Raw genomic sequence first — 22,978 nt, forward strand, 5'->3', positions numbered from 1 at the left:
CCGCCCACCCTCCCCCTCAATCGTGCCCATCAAATTTTCACTCTTCCCAATAAAATTAGCCTACTGATACAAAAAAGAAAATTGTCTTGCAAATGTTACTGTTAAACAGTTATTAAAAATATATATTGATAGAAATTTTCTACGTGACTCTTGTATTATAAACGTCACTAAGACTACAATAAAAACCTTCTAGAAGAATGCTCAGTTAAATACAATCAAATTCAATAACCCCTTTACACGTACTCACACTCTCGAACATTGTATGAGTTGCTCGTAGGTCTACTGTTACAAAAGAATCCGAAAGTAGTAGTGTTGTAAGTTTACAGAGCATGCGTATTGAAAAAGACCGAAAGAGTAACCAAGGATCTATGTAAGAAAATAGCTAGTTTCGCACAAAACGAGATATCTATTCCGCTAGATTTCTCACATCATGACCTATGACGTCAGTTAAAAAATTCGCTGACCTGTCGTATAACATGATGCTCTATCATTCACACATTTTAACCAGGACTTGTAAGGAAAGTAACACTTGTCAACCAGTCTTTCCCCAAACTTGTTTTTTTCGATTATTTTTTTTTTATCATTCTACATACAGTTGTAATATTATCAGGTAGTTTTTTATTTTTAATGGGAAAGGCCCGGAAGATCCAAACTAAAATATATATCCTTTTTTCTCTTGGAATTTAATGTTACTTTGAAATTAATCTTTCTTGATCCTTTCTCGACAGGCTGGATTATCTTGTTTCAAATGACAAATCGGATTCAACATCACCCAATCGATTGATCAATCAGGCCATGCATTTTCAAATACATAGCTAAATTATCGAGTAAGATTCGATATCAACTATCACTTCCACATGATGATAAAATTAGAACAGATTTCTTGTGAAGACTGACTGTAATCCAAGCTCATGACTATCATTACCTGACTTTAATCCATGAAAATCAAAGACCAGGTTATCCCCTCGCGACCTTTTCACCAACATCCCTTACACAGTCAATATATTACCAAACAGTAAAAGACTACTAAAAGCAACATATTCGGCAAGTCTCCTGTTGCTCAAGGGACTAAACCCACATCAGAATTCTAGTTAATATATTATAGAATGTCAGGACATGGTCACCCAATCACTGAACCTCAAACAAACGTTTTACTGTCCATTCTAAGTAAACTTGCCCTCCCTGGATAAATATAAGTCTACTTTTTAAGATTTCTCTTACATATCTGAGAATAATTGGATGGTCCAGAATATACAGGACAGCTTACTTTCAGTCACTTTCTTCTGGTAAAATGTTTAGGCCACTACTCAAGACCTTTATAAGCTTGAAAACAACCCACATAGTACCTTGATTTAATCCAAACATCTGAAACTTAATCCATCAAGCATCGAATTGAGAAATGTTGATACTCGGAATCTCTCTGAGTAAATTTTATTTATCGTCATGTCAAACATTGCTAATGCAGCAAACATGGGGGCCGGCAAATTTTCTTTTCCATCCCCACCCCACCAATTCTTCCCTTCCCACCCCCATAAACCTCCCCTCCCACCTCATATCCCGCACTCCTTCCTCCCTATGCTCTACCGAAAAACCAAAACCAGAGCGAAGACACTCAAACCAGGTTACTTACTTGCCGCCACAAAAGAAATAGATTCTAAATGTAGAACACGAGCTTGGAGAAGATTCAAACTGAACATATTTCTTACAAGATATCTTGAAAAACTCTGGTGAAAAACCACCTCTAATTGGAGAGCTACTGGACAGTTTGCCCGCGTTGCAGACATGTATTACTCCTGCACCGGTTAGCTGCATCCGTAACATGGTACATATCCACACCTGCTATGAAGGTTACTGGACAGCAAAAACGTGCTTTGTTTGACAACAGCAGCCAGCCAGGTACAATGACCATGAGGAAATTGGAGGTCAGGTCTTGATGAGTTTAGGGTCAACTTGGTCAAGTGTGTTCAAGTATTCTGTGAGAGTGAATCGCAAGGCTATTGTTTATCATCTCAGGAATGTTTAAGTATGTCTAGTGGCATTGAAAAAGCTTAAAAAACTCTCACACCATAATTAAGATGACATCTCAACAGGTTTTAAACAGTGTATCCAAAGAGCTTCAGAATGTTATACAAGAAAATAATTTAAATTTCAAATAAATCAAGAGAAGATTATCATTTAAATGTAGTCAATACCTCCAAAATGTTCAACACTGTGACGGGGTTGTCACTTTAAAGGATAACACCGAGCACAAAATTAATGTTGGTACATTGTAAAATGTATAAAGACCATTGCTATCAGGTCCACCTTGTATTTCTATAACACTATTTTATGATTTGACCCCTCAAACAAATTGAGGTTCATCAGTTCAAGCAACTGGACTTTTCTAGTCGAACTGAACAGACCGTTATTAGTCACTTTCTCAGATGCAACACAAAACTCAACATTTGGGGGAAAAGAAATGACATTTTTCATGGCCTCAGATGACATGTTTAAAATGTATTACAAATTTTTCATGAACAAGTAGTGTTGAATGCAATTCAAAAGGTGATCTGTTGTTTATACGAAATTAAAAGAACATGTTTTGGATGAGTTATTAGAATTGATAAAACAATGGATTAAAATTAAAATTAAGGACTGCACTGAGAAGCTGACGTCATCGCACGTTTAGCCTTAAAGGAGTATTTCAGAAATTTTAACATATTTTTATAGGTGAATATCATGAAAAACGTAATAGGTATAGAAGGATAACTAGCACTAAAATTTTACTTTTTTTTCTTGGACTTGAACGAAACAAGACTAAAGATTCTGTCAGAAGTCATCCTTTACATATGTAACTGTTGAATATTTACCGAATATACTTGGAAATATCTTTATACTATTTCAAGATTTAATGCAGAGATTCTCTATTGTGACAGCCAAATGTGACCTCTGCAATATATCCGGGGTGGACATACAGGAAAGGAGATATAGATGAGCCAGTGAGTGGTAGGAGGGTGGTTAAAATATTACTACACAAACTACCCAAGGGTTAAATTTAAAAAATATTCAATTAAAGAATCATAATTCAATGTGAAAACCGCCCCTAAAAACCCTTGCTATTTCACTACTCTTGATTACCTAAGATGCACTGCACCTTTAATAACAAGTTTGTTTAAATAATTATTTAAATGATGCATTAAAGATTGTTTTCTGAATAAGGCACTCATTTTCAGTAATTTCCTCAGCCTCTCACGGTGTACCAGTCCACACCGGTGAAAAACGGATGAGATCGGATTTCGTCCACGCCGGATCGACCCGCACCAAGCCGCTCGTGTGGTATTGGCTGAATAAGCTATGGACACAATCAGCACAACAGAAAAGTTTGGGAAAAGTTGTGTAAAAATATTGAGACTTACAACATGTGTTGTGAGACTAATTAAACATCCATCGGGAAAACATTACATTGCATACAGAAACATCCGCTCTAAGTTTATATTCGAGACATGTAATACATATCAATTTATATGGCAATGCTAGCCCTGAATGATAAATGACGAGCATGGCTTTGAGAACAAACAAAGCCATGAAAATGATGTTACTGGACACCTATTTTGAAGTGGCTTTCATAAATTCATAATACATTCAGGGGGTGGGGTGTGAAATTGAGCTAGGGTGAGAAGGTTGGGTAGTGCTTTACTTGATGACTCTGACATCAACTATATCTCCAAGGGTAAATTATGAAAAAAAAATAAAAATAGAATTCTCTTGAAAATCTCTCTTCATGAACTATTCTTTATTCCTTATTTTCTACTGAAATCTTGGTAGTACCATTCCTCCATTACTGTCTTTTAAACAAACTGATTCTTTGTACTTCATATGTTGGAGGGTGTACACCACTTATATCAAATGTTCTTTTTTGTTCAAAGAAACGCATGTCTTTCTCACAAAGTGACCTCAGCTAACATCTACCAAAATCGCAAGACTTGTCCATATCTTTCGTAATGAAACATGTTTATCAGAAAGTGAAGCTCCAACTTTAAGGGTAGCAGACAGAGGGTTCAGTCAGACTAAACGATAACATTGAAACTGAATAATTAAGCAGCTTATCAACTTTGACCTTCAATATTGCAACGCTACTAAATTCAAATCACAGGGATATTTATTGGCTTCACAAGTTGCATTTCATTTTCAAAATGAAGAAAAACAATTGCTTTCTGTACGTTCTTTATAAATATTCTGAGCCAATTTACAGAATCATCAAATCAATTCAGTCATTTTTAATGAGTCAATATTCTTTTAAGGCCGTCTGGGCCTGATCAACAGCAAGCTTTATTTGAAGACAAACATACAGATGAAAATGAAAGATATATTTAGAAGAACAAGTCATAATTAAACATCATTTGTGCTTAAAACATGCGAGATGCAAGAGTTTAAATAAGAAATTGTAGAATTTTTGGGCAGGTGATATAGTTGATGTTAATGTTGTTTTGTTCAGTGCAGTTGTCTACCAGTTCTATTGACCACATTCTGTAAAATGTGAAGCAACTATCATTCTCTTCTCCAGTTTCCTTCCTTGCCCTCCCTCCCCCCACCCCATCATAAACTAATCTTGCGACATTTAAAGAATAAAAGACAAAGATTGCTCTGCAAATGATGGTTTGGATGGTACTCACTTGTTTGAGAAGGCTTCCTCCTTCACTGGAGACGTGAGTTGGAATTGAGAGTTCGGTGTGAGTACTGATGCCGCACGGATGACAAGAATGTAACGACTGTGAGAGGAAAACACGACAAGAACTCAAAAGTCTTACTTCACAGTTACTCTTACACTTCACAAACAATTACAGAAGCTGGTTGCAATTTATACTACAAGTTCTGCAAAACCTAAATGTTGGTTTCTACCAGATTCGATGATCGCTATAGGGTGTTGTTTCCTATGATGGTTGTGAAGTATATTGCTGTCACCTAACATAATGAAATCCAGATACAGAGAGCTAAGATCCTTGGATCATCTAACCAAGAAAAGACTTAGTGAAGCCTTTTGGGTTTAATTACCCTTCAGTACAGGTTGGCTGTAAGAGTTTTCAAATACTGCCACAAACAACAGGTGACATCTGTTCACTAACATGAAGTATTACAGCCTCTGTATGGTCATAGGCTAAACATACACCGGTCAATACTGACAACTCATGAAACTTGACACTTAACGACACTTTATGAAAATTTAACTCCAACCAAGCTGTACAATTCCATGCAGTGCAGTCATTTTTTGTAGCCACAGGTTGGGGCGGAGCGTACAGAAATTTTTGGAGTAAAGATACTCCCTAGATCGCCGGAAATGACCCTTTCCGGGCCTTGCTTAATTGCAGATAAACGAAGAATAAATAGGTGTCATCGTCATTTTGTCAGAAAATTACACCAACAAAATGTGACAAATGTCAATAGGTACATGAGAGCGCAATAAAAAAATCAATAATCGCGAATAAGTAAAAAGTGGTAAAAAGCCGAAAAGGGTGCCAGCAGTCCATTTGAGTCCATCAGGGGTGGCATCCGCCCCCCCCCCCTGACTGTATGGACGCTCCGCCACTGGGAAGGTTACAAGTAACTTGTCCAAAAGGTAAGGAGATTTGAATGCTTGTACTTTAGCAAGAAGATGATGTTGCATTGCAAATACAAGGCGTTACTGTGAGTCAATTGAGAGGTATCGCCTTAGTATTGCATCAATAATGGAAAACATATATACAGTTCCAAGCAACAACAAAAAACTTTACCCAAAAAAAAAACTATACACTATCTTCAAAGAAAAAAGGGAGAAGTTAACAGTACATTATCCAAATTCTCTCACATATTTACAGTACCGGACACAATACTTTGAGAAGCATTTATTCCTCTACATTTTGATTAAGGCCAGTGAAATGTCGATATAAAAACACCTAGAAACGCATGAATGGAGATGTTTTGATGTGGGCAGACCAAATCTGTCAAATGATGTTTTTTAAGTGACCTTTTTTTCCCCCATAGTAGAGCTAACCTTGATACACAGTTGAGAAAATATTCCTATGCATTTTTTTCTATCATACGGCCTTGTTGATACATTAACCTTCATAACAGGAACCGGGAGAAACTCAAGAACAAAACATGAAACAGAAAACCCCAACAACTACAAGTAGAAACTATGTAGCTTTATCAAATGGGAAGTTAAGAGCTCTTTGTAAAATATCGAGGTACCCACCGAGCAGGCATTTATTTTCTGTGATTACAAATGTTTTGTTTTCTTATTTAAGTTCATTACAATTGTACCAATCCAGTGTACTTGCGCCACTTGACTACTTGTCACTCAAGCATTGAGAGGAAACGTGAACATCTATAATGAAGTGTTTCTAAAAACTGGTGCTGGTCCTTTGCGATCACACTTCATGAATATGAACTTCAGCCTAGAAGTCTACGCGTCTATTAGATCAGCGATGAAACCAGTTAAGGTTAATTAAATTTCCCAAGGTAATAATAAAAAAATTAAAAAACTAAAGGCTACCGACCTCGTCCCATGTCCTTTGTTTTAATGTCCACATTGACTTTCAGTGTTAATCACACAGAGAAAGAACACAAAGAAAAGGGTGATTTCAAAAGTTTAAAACCTTCTACTTTCTCTCTTGAATGTGAAACTAGGCAGGCTAATAAAACTAATATGAACGAGTAATGGTGACATATGGCTAGTAGCAATAACACGAGGTGAAAGTTCTAAGTAGATTAATTTAACAGTGTGAACAATGGGCTATCAAGCTGTTTGTTCAGATTAGGCTTCTCACAGTTAATGTGGAGACTTTCTTTGATCCTAAGCTGGAGCATAGTGTTAGCTGAGTTCAATCTACTTTCACCTTGTCTTGTTGCTATTAGCCATGAATATACATATTTATATATATATATATATATATATATATATATATATATATTTATATATATATATATATATATATATATATATATATATATATATAGATATATATATATATAGATATATGTATAGATAGATATAGATATATATATATATATATATATACACACACAAACACATACAACACAGATAACATAATACAGAAAATCAGAATAATGAATAGTGTATATTTCAGACACGCCTGTGTCCTTCTTCAGGGCACAACGTGAAATGAAAAATAAACAAACAAACAAACACCGTACAGAGAACGAGCAAAAGAATATTGTAGCCAGAACTAGAGAAATCAACACCCCATCTCAAACCAACTGTTTCTACCAAAGAAACACATTTGACAAATCTAGACTGTGTTTGATGCTATAGGTTACCCGGCCCCCCCCCACCATCCCCCCAAAAAAACAAGTGGCTGTGATATTCTCACATGGTGAATTTCCTGTTCTGTTCAACAACTACATTCTGAATCTATGAAATCACACGTAACCTACCTTTCCTACAAGAAGCTCAAACAATAGCACCCCAAAACTCCACCAATCACAGGCTGAGGTCAAAGGTTGCAGACCCTGTACCTCTGGAGCTACATAGAAATTCTCTGCAGCCCAAGTACTCAAGACTGGTTTAATGCACTTCCATTGGCTAAAGAAGGTCAGTCGTATATGACCACCCTGGGCAAGAAGAATGTTGGCAGGATTTAAGTCTCTGTGTGTCAAACATAGAGAAAAGATACTGAGATTAAACGAAAAAGAGATACAAAAAACTGGCTAAAGGAGGTGACCAGCGTACGATTCATCTGGTATCACAAAACAAAAATGCTATGCAAAGTTGATAAACTGCTATACAAATGCAAACGTGTATAGCATTCTCTTGTACACAGGTACCATAGCATTTTGTAGGGATAGCATTCTCTTGTACACAGGTACAATAGCATTTTGTAGGTGAACATTCACATCATTAAAACTTGTAAACAACTAAAGGATCATTAATCTCATCTGGTCATCTCTAGCTGTATCTTTGAAAATTGAAGGAAAACAACAAACATATATCCATATTACCTGCAGATTATCCCACAGGCATGAAGACTGGCTACTGCGACTACGATCTCTGCTGCCCAGATTCGGATACAAGATTCAGGGAGATGGATCTTCCCCTGCTGCCTCCTGATATCGTCAAGGTAGGAGAAGAGAGAGGACAGAGAGGGCAACCTTTTGTCACGTCTATCACCGCTGGTAGCGGTCCTCGTCGTCGTTGTCAGGCTTCTCTCTTCATCTTTCGCTGTCGGTGAAGATATATTTTTGCTCTCAGCTTCTACGTTTGCCTTATTGCTGTCATCTTTCACGTTTGTTTGAGTTCCATGTAATGTTTTATCATCGATGGTTTTGGATTGATCCTTCTCTATATTTTCGCTCAGACTATCATCACTTTTAGAGTGTTCCTTTCCATTCACCATGTCTATGCTCCCCATCCCTCCTTTACGACTTGGTGTGGACTTCGACGAGCTCGTCGGTGAGCTCGGCCACTCTTTCATCACCTCTACCGAAGTTCTCCTCGGTTTGCTGGTATCGTCGACGGTCACCCAAGTATTGGTGACTTCTGAACTTCCGGCCACTCTCGCGGCATCAAATTCAAAAGGATTGACGCAGACGTTCAGTTCGTCTTCGCTTAAAACAGCTGGAATCTTTGGTCCATTTTTATCCTCCTTTTTCTCCGTTGAGGATTTACTGCCATCGCTTGCATCCATCCTCTCCCTGTCTGCCTCTTCCGTTTCATTTAATTTGAAAAATTCTTCCCATTTACTGGATTTTTTCGTATCGTTTGAATCTCTCACTTTTTCATCACTAGGACCAGAAAATTCCACTTCTTGTGCAGTTCCCAAGGAAAGATTGCCTTGATGAGACAGTTGTTGAGAATCTTGTGACCTACCAGTTATACTCTGATCACCAGACAATGATTCTGTTTTACTACCAGCAGTACCCACAATGCCCCACCCATCATCATCACCAACGACACCAAATCCGCTTACATCAACAACCTTGACGTGTCTTGTTTGATCGTTGTAAAAGTCTTCCTCCTCGATCATGCCACCACCTTCGTTGCTTATCTCGTTGACCTGGTCGATCACCTCTAAGGTCTCTGTAATGACTGTTTTGGCTTCATCCTCCGTAGAGGGTGCCGTCTCTAAAACCGAAACATCCTGACCTTGGTGAGTACCACCGTTTGCATACCGAAACACTGGCTTATCCACAACACCAGCACTTAAGGCCTCTGTTGGACTTTCCACACTGTCGATGCTAAACAAATTAAATCGAGGAGGGGATGATGTAACCCCCATCCCCCCAGTATCGCAACTATTTCTTGTTCCGATATCGCCATTAATTTGATAACTAGAGCTCTGTTCCATCAAATCGTTTAAACTCTCTCCTTCATCCACGATATCAAACTCACCGCTTTCTACTCCGACATTAGCTACTACCCCTAAACCATCTTCCTCCATCTTTTCGGGTTCTCCGGACATTCTCTCTACAGGAGTGCCGCTGCCCTCCAAATTCTTTTCAGAGCTTGAGGTAGAGGCAGACAACCAATTAATTTCTTCTTCATCAGTTTTCTGAGGACCAGCCTCAAGAGAACCAGTGGCTGACGGAGTTAGAGTACCCTCCATGTCGGATTTACCCTCCCTCACCCTAGTCCAATTATCCGCTGATAGATGGCGCCGTTCGTTTTCATCTCCTTCTAACAAATTTTGTTTTTGAACCTCCTCATCGACCCCTTCTTTTAAAGGCAGCTCTGAGTCTTGACCACTTAAACTCTTAGTTCTGGGCGACTGAGGGCTTTGACTTCTTGTGCCCATTACTTTTGACCCGGTCGGTGTCAGTTTTTGAGAGTCATGTTCTTCCTGATTTATATAAGGACTGACATAATCCCAGAGTTTTCCGCCTGAGGCGTACTCCAAAACGAGGTAAATGGAGATGTCGCTCTCGATGAACCTACACAACCGAACTATGTGAGGGCAGTAGGAGGGTATGCAAGTACGGACCTTTTCGTCTGCAACGGCACATTTGTTCAAAACCTGTGTGAAATGTATAAGAAGCAACATATTTTTAAATTTTACATTGCTTGACATCATACAGACTTTGTCATACATGATGTTTGTTTTGTCTGTTACTTGAATTGTGTTACAATCATCTTTAAGAAATAGCTTCAAAGTCCTGAGCTATGAACGGTCATATTCTTGTTAACAATGAAGGATTTATGTATGACGAACTGAAGATGTCTTTACTTTCCACAGTAAGATAGATATCATTACTGTACACAACATTGCTGTCATCGTAAGAACCTCATTATTGAAAAAAGTTGGGGGGGGGGTAAATATACAAGAATAAATATTTCTTGTCAGAACAACACTATATAACAATAAAGAGTGATCTGATGTATATGTCTTTAATAGTACAACTGACATATCTGTTTTAATTTCCCAATTAATTAGTTTCGGTTTAATTTTCATTTGATTCAATTTCATTTAAAAAAAAAAAATTGAGTTAGAGTTGTTGTTAATAAAGGCACCTTTTGCCCAAGAAGCAAATATCAAAAATCTATTTCTTGTTCAATCTGATGGCTCAATGTGCACTAACATAGTCACAGCAGAAACAATTTTGCATGAAAAATTGATTATTTAGTCTGAGACAAACGGATTTCAACATTCCCAACGTCATAAAAGAATGATTCTCGAAGACAAATGAAACCATGACTGCCCTCCTCATCAAACTGAAGAAATGCAACTAAATCTTTGTAGTTCATCGAACAAATTTACGGTACTGCATAAAAAAATTAGGCAAAAAAGTCATTTTAATTGCTAGAGAATCCAAAGTTTTTTGAGCTGGGCATATTTTAAACTAACACATCTTCTTGCCAGTGATCAAAATACTGTACAAAATGTCAGTCAAGATTAAGAATGGTTGAAGCAATACATACTTTAATAATTAAAGTTTGGTAGCTGGTCATATCCAAGACCAACATCACTTTATCTACGACCCCGAGTACTTTAAAGTTCTTCAGTTCCTCAATGGATCCACGAAGATGTTCTGACGATGGGTCTGTCTCCATATCCAAGATTTCTGACTGAAATGTCAATATGGAAAAAAAAAAGATTCAATGAGGGACAAGTTGGTCATATGGTAAAGATCTACTAGAAAAGGGGTTTTAAAGCAAGGTTATAGCCAGTCATAAAACATGTACCATTTAATCAACTCAACACTAGAGATGGCGCTATTTTACAATACATCTACATCTCTTACCTCCCATCTTTTGCTATTGTCCATATCTGAAAGATAATTGTTGTATACATCCTCTGCTCTCATCAAATATTGGGCTGTTTTCTTCCTTACTGCTTCCCTTCTTGTCTTATTGGTTTCACCTGTTTCAAAAATAACATCAGTGTTACTGTCATTCAGGGACAAAAAAATATGTTTATTAAGTCAATAGAAACTACCTCTGGAACTCATGTTCATTGTGAAAATTATAGTTTTTACCTTTGGCAGTATATGAAACTAAAAAAAAATGTCAGTGAATTTATAGCCTTATGGTAGCAAAAGGGGACACTGCTTTCATTGAATATTTCAAAAATTGTTTATTTGTTCTGATTAACAATACACGCACACACATATACTTGTATTGTTTGGTTTGGAAGATATTTATAAGAAGGTACATACTAATCAATCTGCTTGGAACATCTCGAACAAAGAAAAGAGAAAAAAGAAGTTTGTCATTTTACAGACACCGTTTTGACCATTGATATTTAACCAAATATTTCAAAATGTTGGCACCTTTTGAGGGAGTATTTTATTTTGCATTAAAGTCAGTGTTTGTTCACAGTTCAACAGACAGGCAATACTAAACCCTAAACAACATTACTTTGCATGGCTAACAGAACTAGCTATCCTTACTATAATTATCCTTACTCATTTTATGCTCCTTTCAAGTTGTCCTTACCTGCTACTCCATTCAAGAGAATGCTGACGCCGGCCTTGTAAGAGTCAAATGCAGCTTGGTAGTAACCATTAGCCTCGTTCTGTAAGGCCATGCTAATGGCACGTCCAGCTTTAAAGAGATAATCATCTTCACCCCTAACGACCAACTTGGATATACTGTCTCCAGAGACGGTCCTTGATCGATTCTCTCCGTGCTGAGGGGATGGGTTAGGAGTCTCCTCTCGGCTGTCGACGATGCCCGCACTGTCATCCATCTGGGCATCCCGGTCTGCGGCTTCCTGGGCCCTTATGCAGCGGAGGTAGGCCTGGGCCATTGACGACCTTTGATCACGAGAAAGTCCTCTCTGGGCAGCACTGGAATCTGTGAAGACAAATTTGAAGGGAGAAAGAAAGAAGTATCGAGATAAGCATTAATGCTAAATTTCAAAACTCGAAAAAGATGAGGGGGAGGAATAGCAGATAACCCCTCTAAAATCTACACTTTTCTCCAGGGTACACAGCTAAAGTTGCATCTGCACTAAAGCAGAGATGCAATGAATGCTAACATGCAATTCAAATGCAACCAGCTTTAACACATTGTGTAAACCGCAAGTTCAAACAGCATTAATTCACTGCATTATCCTTTTTTTTGTACCTGATTGTAAAGTAGGAAACAGGACAGTATGAATCTTCCACAATAATAACTACACTCGTTACTATCGATTGGGGACAAAAGGATTGTAGGATAGTGAAATTAGTATTATAGGAAAACATGAAAGTATATTTGGCATAGCTCAAAGTTTGAGCCAAAGAATAATTTTAGCATTGTCTTGCAAAATGGGAAATAGGTGGAGATAATTTTTTTTTTTTTTTTTTGGGTGGGGGGGGGGGGATAGGGTGAGAAAGAAGGAATATGTAACCTTTCAAAGCACTCTTTGCTTTTACATGTTATGAAATTATGAAAACAACATTCTGATATAAGCTGACCTTATGGAGTGAATCATTAGCATTGTTTAACCTCGCTTATCTCTAGAAGGATTTGATTACAGGTTACATCTGAAAAACCTTGACTGAAATATTAAGGGCTATTTCATGGTAGAATTAATTGTGTCAAAAAATCATGTAAACACTCTAAATGAGGTCAAAACCATACTACAACAGCATGTTTGATATTAACAAAAAATCTTGTTATTTCTTTTCTCAAATTTCAAATAAAATCTGAGGAATGTATATGGCAAGATCACAAAGAGTGACCATATGATGGCAATGACAATTGGATTGTATTTCAAGTTTTGCCAAAAATAAAATAAAAAGTTTCTAGTTCAGAGCACATTATCAGCTATTTCAAGCCAATATTCAAAATTCCAAATATCTAGAAGAAGCATTTTGTCATTATAGTATAACAGACTATATACTGGGAGCCATTTCCTGGAATAATGGTTGCTTAAGGAGGCAAACTTTATTAACATTCAAGTCAGCCTACCTATGTAGAATGCCTCTGTCTGTTAGTGAAATACCTGTTTTTAACATCTAAGTATGTCTACCTGTGTAGAATCCCTTAGTCTGTTAGTGGAATACATCCAGTTACCTATCTTTCATGTTAAACATTTTAGAATTTGGAATGTACAAAGGTGTACTCACCTGGGTCCTCACTGACAGGTAGAATAGCCGGTTCACTACTCTGGGGAGGAGGAACTACTTCATCTAGGGGTGGAGTATCCGGTACTGGAGGCAGCTGCAGGGTGATTCCACTGTCGGATGACAGATCTGTGGAGCTATTGGCTAGTGATGATTCATGTGACATATCTGGTGAGTCCCCTTTAAGATCAGCACACAAGTCCATGGCATGGAACAACCAGCTGTTACTAGTGTGAAGAGTTGGCGAGGTTGGTCCTGCTGATGAGTCTCCACCATCTGTGAATAGTTTGGAGAAAAAACACAAGTTACACTTAAAAATTAATGTTACCTATAAATTACATCCTATAACTAGAGCTGCTCTTGGTGTAGAGCTCACACCAACACAGTAATTCTGCACCTTTACAAAGTCTAAACCTTGGCACCAGGATTACGTTTTTGACTTGAAATAAGTTGGAGCACTGGTGCCCTTATAAAGGAACAGTATGAGAGGCCTTTTTAGTGGCTATCTAGTGTACACTACAAGTTATATTATAAATAGTCTGCTAAAAAAAAAAATCCCCTACCCACTTCCCTTAATCCTCTCTTTGTCTCTCCACTGTCTATCTCCTACCTCTCCTCTTTCCCTGCTGGTTTCTTTCTTTCTTCTCTCCATGCCTTGTCTACTAATCCCCTTACATCTATCTCTTTGTGTTCACCATGCTCATTAACCTGTCTGTGTTCTGTGCATGTGTTTGTCCCTTCTGTTACTGTTACTTGTCATTTAGCCTTTGAAGAAGATCCTGCTAGGATCGAAACGTCAGGCCAACTTACTTTTACAACATTCTCTTACACAGGCTCTTTAGTGGATAAGCAGTTTGCTAACAGTTTTATTTTATTTTAATATTATAAATACAGATCAAGTTTACAGCTCAAGCACTTTAGAGAAGGAGATCTGAGTTACTTTCAGCAACATTTGGACACAATCAGACACCAACTCAAGCTGGAAGGGATCAACATTTCAACAAGATCTACTGCTATTTGTCGGAGAAGAAGCGTTGAGTGTATTTTCAAACGATGGCCCCCCAAAGACCCCCTCAATGACCTTTGACATTCAATTCCTGAACACCCGATATGTGCCACTACTTACCTATTACTGTGACCAAGTTTTGAGATCTATTGCTAGTTGTGGGAGGAGAAGCATGTTTGGTAATTTCAGGCAATGACCCCTACATGACCTTTTACCAAAAATTTATACCCACAACCAATGGCCCATCATCCAGTGATCATTGTGTCCAAGTTTTGTAGCAATCGGACATACAATTTACACATAGGATTACTTTAAGCAACTGTGAACAGATAGACAGACAGACAGACAGATGTCGATCACAATAGCTCACACCAGCATGCTCTGCTGGCATGAACCAAAAACTGCAGACAAATGTCTGGTCATAATTTTACCCCAGGCTATGTTATGAGTGATTCACATTAACTGAAGAACTCCTTTTCTAGATTCTATAAATTAAAAAAATCTTCTCCCTCTCACTTCACTACAAATTTATTAACAAGAAATGGGTCTTATAAACAAGATGCCTCAAAAAAAGGAGAATCTATGACCACATAGTCACATATTTACCTACCAAAAATAACTACATGTTTACAGAATGCTCTAAGGAAAAAAAAAACACCGGTGCTCAAGTGCAAAGAACTTCAAAAGTGACGATGCTATGGTATGTTAAATGCCTTAGGCAAGCTGTGGATGTATACACAATGTCAAGATGTGACGATAACCCCCCCCCCCCCCAAAAAAAAGGTCTTTTTTTTTTGCACTCTCTTCTATTTCTGACACAACAGCAAATTTAAGATAAATGTTTGTTTTATTAAGAATATTACCAGCTAGAGGGTCAAAGACAGAGATGTCATGAAGTTGAGGGAGAGGTGTGTTTGGAAGGGAGTCCTCGCTGAATGTGGTTCTATCATCGTCACTGCCTCCGTCATATACGTATCCTTCCCCTCTGTCCTCTTCTAGATTATCCTCCATTTCATCCTCATCTTGTCGATGTAGCCACACCCCACCGAGCAACCCTGCTTCCCCTTCTCCTTCCGCGCCATCTCTTGGCGAGACTGTTGGCGTTTTCTCCATCTCTGACGTTAAACTTTCTGTGTGTGTGGTATCCCCTGCGCTTGTCTCTCCCGCAACTTGTTCTCCGTGGACGGGACAAGAATCGACTTTCGATGGTAGTAATAATGGAGCTGCTTTTGTTTTCTTTTCTATAATTTGAACGCCTCCCTTCAAAGAGATAGAAAGGGGAAAAAGTAAGCGTACATGTTGACAGTTAGATGAAGCAGTGTAGACTATAACTACTATCAGCGAGCGAGTAGGATAATTTTAGGATACAAAATAGCAAGGAAAAATTTGAATCCTGCATTTTAAATCTACAGTGACCCGGTTTTGCCATGTTATAAAACAGAAATCCATGCAGTAAGAAAAGCAGAGACAACATAACGTTATAAATTTACCATCAATAGTTAGTGTGGAAACTCACTTCTAGGGGGCATGAGTTTATCAAAAGCCATTTCCGGGTGCGTTATGACCGTACAAATCATATTCAGGCATTGAGACAGCTAAATGATGGATATTTTATTTGGCTGGCAATTTAATGTTTGTTTAGTGGGACGATACTTGTGACTTTCTAAACTGACAAGTACAGTTAGCTAAAGAAAATTGAAACAATCTACGGATACAAAGCAAATCTGATAGAAAGGTTAAAATCCAACCTGGAAAAATTCTAGCATATGGACACATTTAGCCAGAATGGGCACTCTACTGGTGAATTCTAGTAGTTCTAACGCACTTTGCCGCCGTTCCTCGATGACGCTTTCTTCAAACCTCCCTGATGTGGATCAAAAAAGAAAAACCGAATAGAGTGTGTACAGTAGATGATGGTCTTAACAAGTTATTCCAGACTGAGTAACAAACAAGAGTCCAAGGAGAATATGGTTTCTTGCTTTAATAGTGGCATATAAAAGTGTTGTATGTCATCACCCAATATCATAATATTTATGCCCACATGTACCAGCTATTAACCAACAACTGCAGTTCATAGTTTGTATATAATCTGTTTTAAGGTTGTAGAGTTACTGCACTTTTATAATTTTGGCCCCCCCCCTAAAGAAATAGAGCCCGACAAAGTAGCTCAAAAAATATTTGCTCCCAAACATTTGAACCCCCAAAATATGTGGACCCAAATGGTACCAAAAATATTGAGCCCTACAAATTTGGGCCCAAAGAATGTGCCTCATATGTATTTGAGGTGGAAATAAAAGTTTGAGCCCACCCAGCCCAAAACACGAGCCAGGAATTTCTGGGGCTCAGATGGTCGACATATACCAGGCTATTTGGGTGCAGAGTTAGCACAATTGATGTAAAGAAAATGTGGGTCCAAATGGTCCCAAAATGCAATTTGAGGTGGAAACTAGAGCAGCAAATGCTGCAGGGTCTCAACCCATCATCTGTGCAAGGTAAACCAACTCAGTGTAGGGCTGCCATGAATTTATAGTTAGTGTTGTATGTATGCACCATGTAATTACAGCAGACAGCTCAATGTGGTATTAAGCACTGGTAGCTCAATCAGGTCATACCGACTAGAACACATGTATTCTGTCTCTGAAAGTAGTTTTAGGCTTAGACCACTTCTCTGCTTAGACTGAGATAAACTGGCATCAAATATCAATTGAGGATTATAAGGGGTGATGCACCTTCACTGCAATTGACACACACATGGGTAAACTGTATATAATTGTCATAGGAATGATCTGCCTTCTGATATGCAATGGCTTATGACTTTCAGCTGTTCCACACCCTGAATATCTTCCTCCTCCAGATTAATGCTTATTTTGTGTTAGATTTGAGTAGGAGGTCGTTACAGTGCAAAAAACACATGAGCAGCTGTACTGGAGACCTAATCCCACCAAAGCCACCAAATTTACCCTAGTTTTTGTATTGGTTATGAAATTACCAGCATATTTTCAACACACTGATAAAATATCAAGAACTTCAACAATAGCAAACACCACTTGTGACACACACAAAAACATATGGAATAAAGAAAAACATTTTTTTTTTAGACTTAATTATATTATTTTGCCTTTTTGTAAGGTGGGGTGAAATATTGTACTCTTCAGTTGTAACTTTTACTCAATATCAAGTTAATTACCCATTTATTAACAATTATTACACATTTAACTTCTGCAACATGGTTAATATCAACATGTTCATCTAAAGTTCACATATTTTCATAAAAATCGGATGATTGAACCTAGCCACTTGGAAAATTCTGCGAAGGTGTCATAATCAATATTTGTGCTGCCATGGTACACATTACTATTATTATCATTATTGAGTGGAATGCATCTGATATTCATTATCCGCAGCCTATCAGGAGTTACAAAAATGTTATGATATAAATATGACAAATACTTTCTACATTTTGTAACATTGGACAAAAATGAAGTAGCAATTGAGGTGCTGCAAAGAAACAAATGAACATCGCAGGTGTGACTTTAAATCACACTTAATATATATTACAGACCGTGCCATATTTAGGTCCCATGACTAATAATGAAATATGAAAACCTCTCCAATGGTAAAAGGTGTCCTGTTGGTAGAAATAGTGTTATTAATAAATATACATTTCTAATAAATGACGGTTAAAGATAGCGTGCCATTGAATAATGAATATGGGATAATATAGTTATGAAGCTATGCAATCATTTACATAACTGCTACACAGATGGAATGATGCATAGCAGACCATGGTGTTTTCAGTGATTTCTTGCATATCAACAAAATGAGGGAATCTGACAATTGTCATGCAAATATGGAATCTTGTTGATTATTTTTCTATATCATAAAAAACAATGGTACTTTAAGAAAGAAATATATTACCTACCAAATATTTTAGACTTTGCAAATTCTGGAAACTTCCCTGGTCGACGAAGGTTGAAATATACTGCTGACAATGCCTTGTGCAGCTTTTTGAAGTCATTATATCTTTTCCATACTACGACCTGCAAAGAAATAAATCGCATATTTAATGAGAGACATATCTATGCATGTTAGACATATGTTAGAAAATGAGAGACATACCCTGTATGTTATGCTTTTGAATTCATATATACACTACAATTTTTGAATGGTAGTGCAGGGCTACCAACTTTCTTCTGTTCGGACAGCCAAACTCAGCTGTGGAGGTTCTCTGGCTGACAGCTACAGTACTTATGTTAAATTGCATATGACTATCGTAGGATCTACCCCCCAAATAGGAAAAATGATAAACCACTATCATCCCCAAAGCTTGTGTTCTATCACCGCACCTACATATCTATCAGTCTCCTACAGTGTCATCCTGCAGTGATATAGTATACAAATAATGAATGGTTATGAGTGCAATAGTGCAAATATTTCATGAGATGAAAGATGGAATGTTCCATTCAACAAGGCGCAGCCGAGTTGAATGGAACAAATTACATCTTTCAACGAATGAAATATTTGCACTATTGCACGAATGGAAACCATTCATTATTTGTTTTATACAACACCTTCAAATTTGGATATAATTGGATGTAAAATGCACTCATGCAACAGACTGTTTTCTACAGACAGGTTTCTCTGCTCTCTTACCATTGAAAAAAGTGCTATCAAAAAAGTATAACCATGGTTCTATTTCATAGAGTGGAATAGAGCAGATTTTGCATGCAATCAAAGAGCAATCGACCAATCAAATGACCAGAATACAATTAGGTGTTGTATAATACTGGTCATTGTTACTTTGCCCAATTCACCAAACCTATATATCTATTAGTGTCCTACAGTGTACATCCTGCAGTGATATAGTAGTGGACCTTGTTATTTTGCTACTTTTTTTCTGACAACCATGTTTGCTGGTTGGTCAACCAAAATGTAAGGCCTGGTTGTACGGGGGAGAGCCAGAAAATAATCATTAAAAAGTTGACCTGCTCGTATAGAACAACCAAAATCTGATATGTTATAGCAGTTCATGTTTGTATCTAGTATGGTTGGCATTAGGGCACCCCAGTGAGAGGGAGATGGGTTCCGAAGGATATGGTGCTATTCCATGATTCAAATTACATGTACCATGTTTGATGATGGATTGTTCAACTCTCTCTAAATACTGAGTACATCAATTGACCTACTACCTAGCAAATATCCACACGTTGCTTTAGCCAAAATTCATACACTTCTGTGTGGAGCACCTTATTATCCACATCATCTTACTGTTGCTGGCAAATATCCGATACAAAATGTGCTTGTTTTGCGAAGGGTACATGCGAAGGAATTGCATTATAAATTTGTAAACAAAAATTTGTTTTCATTTTTGGATATGCTATATCCAAACTTTATGCCTGACTGTTATAATAAAGTGGTGTGTAGAGGAGGGACAGTTTAGGTATTTCCAAACAACTCCCTGCATTAACCAACCTCTGAATGAGAACTGGTCTTGAACTGCTAAGCACCTAAATGCACCACCATCAACAAACTTCAGGTTTCATTAAATTTAAAAAAAACTTTGCTAGACTTGTGCCACAGTCACTACCTAGAGTAAAATAACACTGATAGCTATTAAAGGTCAGACAAATGGATGAACCTTTTTTTTCCCTCAATATTTTTGGTTTTGCTGACGTTAATAACAACTTTGCCAGACACTTTGCCCGAAACACATTTTTTTTTAGAAATATTACCTCAATAATTTCCTCTGGCCTGCTCACTGGAAATGCCTGAAACAAGAAATAAGGTGAAAAAATCCATGTCAAAAGTGTTTGGTCTTGAATTCTATATATTAAATGCATATTATTCTACGGTATAACTTGGTACGAGTAGGGTATCATAGTGGACACTATCATAGAACCAACAGGTCAGTTTGTAGGACATAGCCAGACCTATTTTGCTATTGGAAAAAACAAACAAAAACCAGCTTAAAGCAGCATTTTGTGTTTTGTTGCATTTTCCACTTTTTTGACAAGTCCATCAAGTTTTTAACATATATCAGTCACAAAACAGCAAACTAATATATTTGCCAAGTTTTTTCCCTGCCAAAAGCGTTAATTGGAGAGTAATTACCTAAGGACATTTGCAGATCATGAGAAAAGTGTCCACCGACAAACTACACATTAATCGCATACAGTTCCCCCAACCCACTAGTTTGATTTCAACCAATCAGAGATGCAGGTTTAGTTATGAGCCGTTGCTAAAAATAGATTCAAAACGTCATGTTGGTAACTTGGTATACAACCAGCGAGCTGGACTCAAACAGCTCCCTGGTAAAACTGCCATAGACAATCTGCACAAGTCAAGCATGGTGTTGTATTACGTATTGGACATTGATGTTTGTAGCTTTTAAATATTCATATTATGGGCCAGGTTTATTTGGATCCCAACGGAAAATATCTTCGAGAAAAAACAAAGTTGAAAGTTGTAAATTTTTCAACTTTATGCCACCATTTGAAGTAAGATTTGAATAGATAATTGATAGCAAATGAAGCTGGCTCCAACTTCAAGTGCACTATCTCATGGGATGTACATTATTGCGTGAATACAGACCCGTCAACTCTCCCGGTTTTACCGGGAGACTCCCGTTTTTTACCCAAATCTCCGGGCCTCCCTGTTTCTTATTCTATTCTCCCGGTTTATTAATGTTTCATCACTAGCGACATTTCTGAAAATAGCCAACAATTAGTCCTATGCTTTGTAATTCCCCACAGTAATGCTGAACAGGAAAGGCTATTCAGTGTAGTTCGCAAGAACAAGACAGACAGTCGGTCAAGTCTCATGCTTGATGGGACTCTATCTAGCATACTAGCCATGAAGTCACAGTACCCAGAGTCCACTGTTCTCTGTTTCAAATGGAAGCCTACTAAAGAAACCCTGTAGAATGCGAAGCGAGCTGCTGTAAACTACAACAAGAAACACTGATTGGATGATTCTCTCACTGTACTGCATAAGTAGACTATACTTATTTAGGAGTATTTATAAATATCATTTCAGTTGAAAATTACCTCCCTATTTTCCCCTGTTCTCCCTATTTTTTGGCCCTGAAAAATGTTATTCTCCCTATTTTGGGGTCAAACAGGTTGACAGGTCTGTGAATAACCTGATTTATTTCTGAAGAAGCCCCTGCTTTGTCCTTCTCTTACCACTATCAAAAACTAGCCAAATAGAAATTTTGGTCTGACAGAGCCTAATTGTTTTTGGTTGGCAAAATTCAAAGCCTTTTAAGTTACTGAACATTTTACTGAACATGTTAGTTTTAGGGCTACATTACTTACTATGGTGTCAAGTTTGAAATGTTCTGCTTTACGTTTATGCTTTACATTAGCCTAGCCACAACAGTGTCTTTATTCCTACTGTAGTGCCCTAATTTAGCACAACTTTACATAGGCTAGTCCTATAGCCTATATAGGCCTACAGTACTTTAATCGAGCCATTTGCAGCAACTAAGTAGTATTATGCTAGTACTAGATGTGAGCCTAGGCATTACGTTACCAATTCTAGATCTGTTTAGGCTTCACCTACAAATTAGCATGGGTAGGCCTTCAGTACTGACAAGTACGAATAAGCCCCCAACCTAGGTAAAATATAGACCAGAAAAGTGTAAAGTACAGTCAACAGCCTAACGTTAAGTTAGGCGTAACTTAGGTTCGTATACTACTATAGCCTAGGAAGTGCGACTTCTGCAACATTTGACCACAACCCGGTGAAACCGCAATAAAACTTAGTTATAGTACCTTATATGTAACTTTGTACACTGTAAAACCTTTCTCGTGAGTCGTTGGGTCTGTCACATTAAAACTTCGCACCCATTTATAATGAGCACCTGCCATTTTTCCCACAGGCCCATCTGTACAACGTTTCTAAATTAATTTCAGCATAGTGAATTATTCTCCATGCCATTGCGCAACAAAGGAAAGGTCAAGGGGAAAGGTAAATAAATGTCAGCTGAAAACACGTATGCGATTGCGCTAGGATTTACCAAAGGTGTCCACGGAGAGAAAAAAAGGAGTGAAAGTTTGCAGGCTCCAAGTAGACAGACATGAAATTATGTTCCCAAAATAACAATTTTGAAGTTATTGCAGCTCTTTACTAACCAAACCACTGTCACATACATGTGATCAGTGGTGTGATGAGCATCGCCGACTAGGCTGACGGACCAGCACTTTCAGAGCTAGTGAGAGAAGGGAGCTTGGGACAGAGCAGGAAGAGGAGAACGTGGAAGCGACCTGTCGAAGAGATAGTGGAAGAGGTAGAGGGAGGTGTAGAGGTGAAGGAAGAGAGTTTAGAGAAGTGTGATAACATAAAGGAGGGGAGGGGTGAGGAGACAATGGAGGGGGGGGGGGTAAGAGAGAGGACTCGTGAAAGATGGGGTTGAGGAAACAGCAGAGGCGAAGAAATAGGGAAAGGAAT

At 37.9% G+C, this 22,978-nt stretch overlaps 1 protein-coding gene across 1 annotated transcript; it reads right to left on the reverse strand.

The window, feature by feature from the left end:
* Positions 1–101: 101 nt before the first annotated feature.
* LOC139971511 (ribosomal protein S6 kinase delta-1-like) lies at positions 102–22,667 on the reverse strand. Its single transcript, XM_071978060.1, has 13 exons — positions 22,303–22,667; positions 20,260–20,295; positions 18,450–18,567; positions 16,276–16,391; positions 15,391–15,787; positions 13,525–13,797; positions 11,906–12,265; positions 11,212–11,330; positions 10,889–11,035; positions 7,975–9,986; positions 7,411–7,621; positions 4,653–4,748; positions 102–3,331 (listed from the first exon to the last, which is right to left on the reverse strand). Exons 1-13 carry the CDS (start codon positions 22,396–22,398, stop codon positions 3,221–3,223), a joined length of 4,092 nt encoding a protein of 1,363 aa, XP_071834161.1. The 5' UTR covers positions 22,399–22,667; the 3' UTR covers positions 102–3,220.
* Between the last annotated feature and the right edge of the window lie 311 nt (positions 22,668–22,978).

The sequence above is a fragment of the Apostichopus japonicus genome, chromosome 8 (assembly GCF_037975245.1).
Source record: "Apostichopus japonicus isolate 1M-3 chromosome 8, ASM3797524v1, whole genome shotgun sequence".
Taxonomy (NCBI): domain Eukaryota; kingdom Metazoa; phylum Echinodermata; class Holothuroidea; order Aspidochirotida; family Stichopodidae; genus Apostichopus; species Apostichopus japonicus.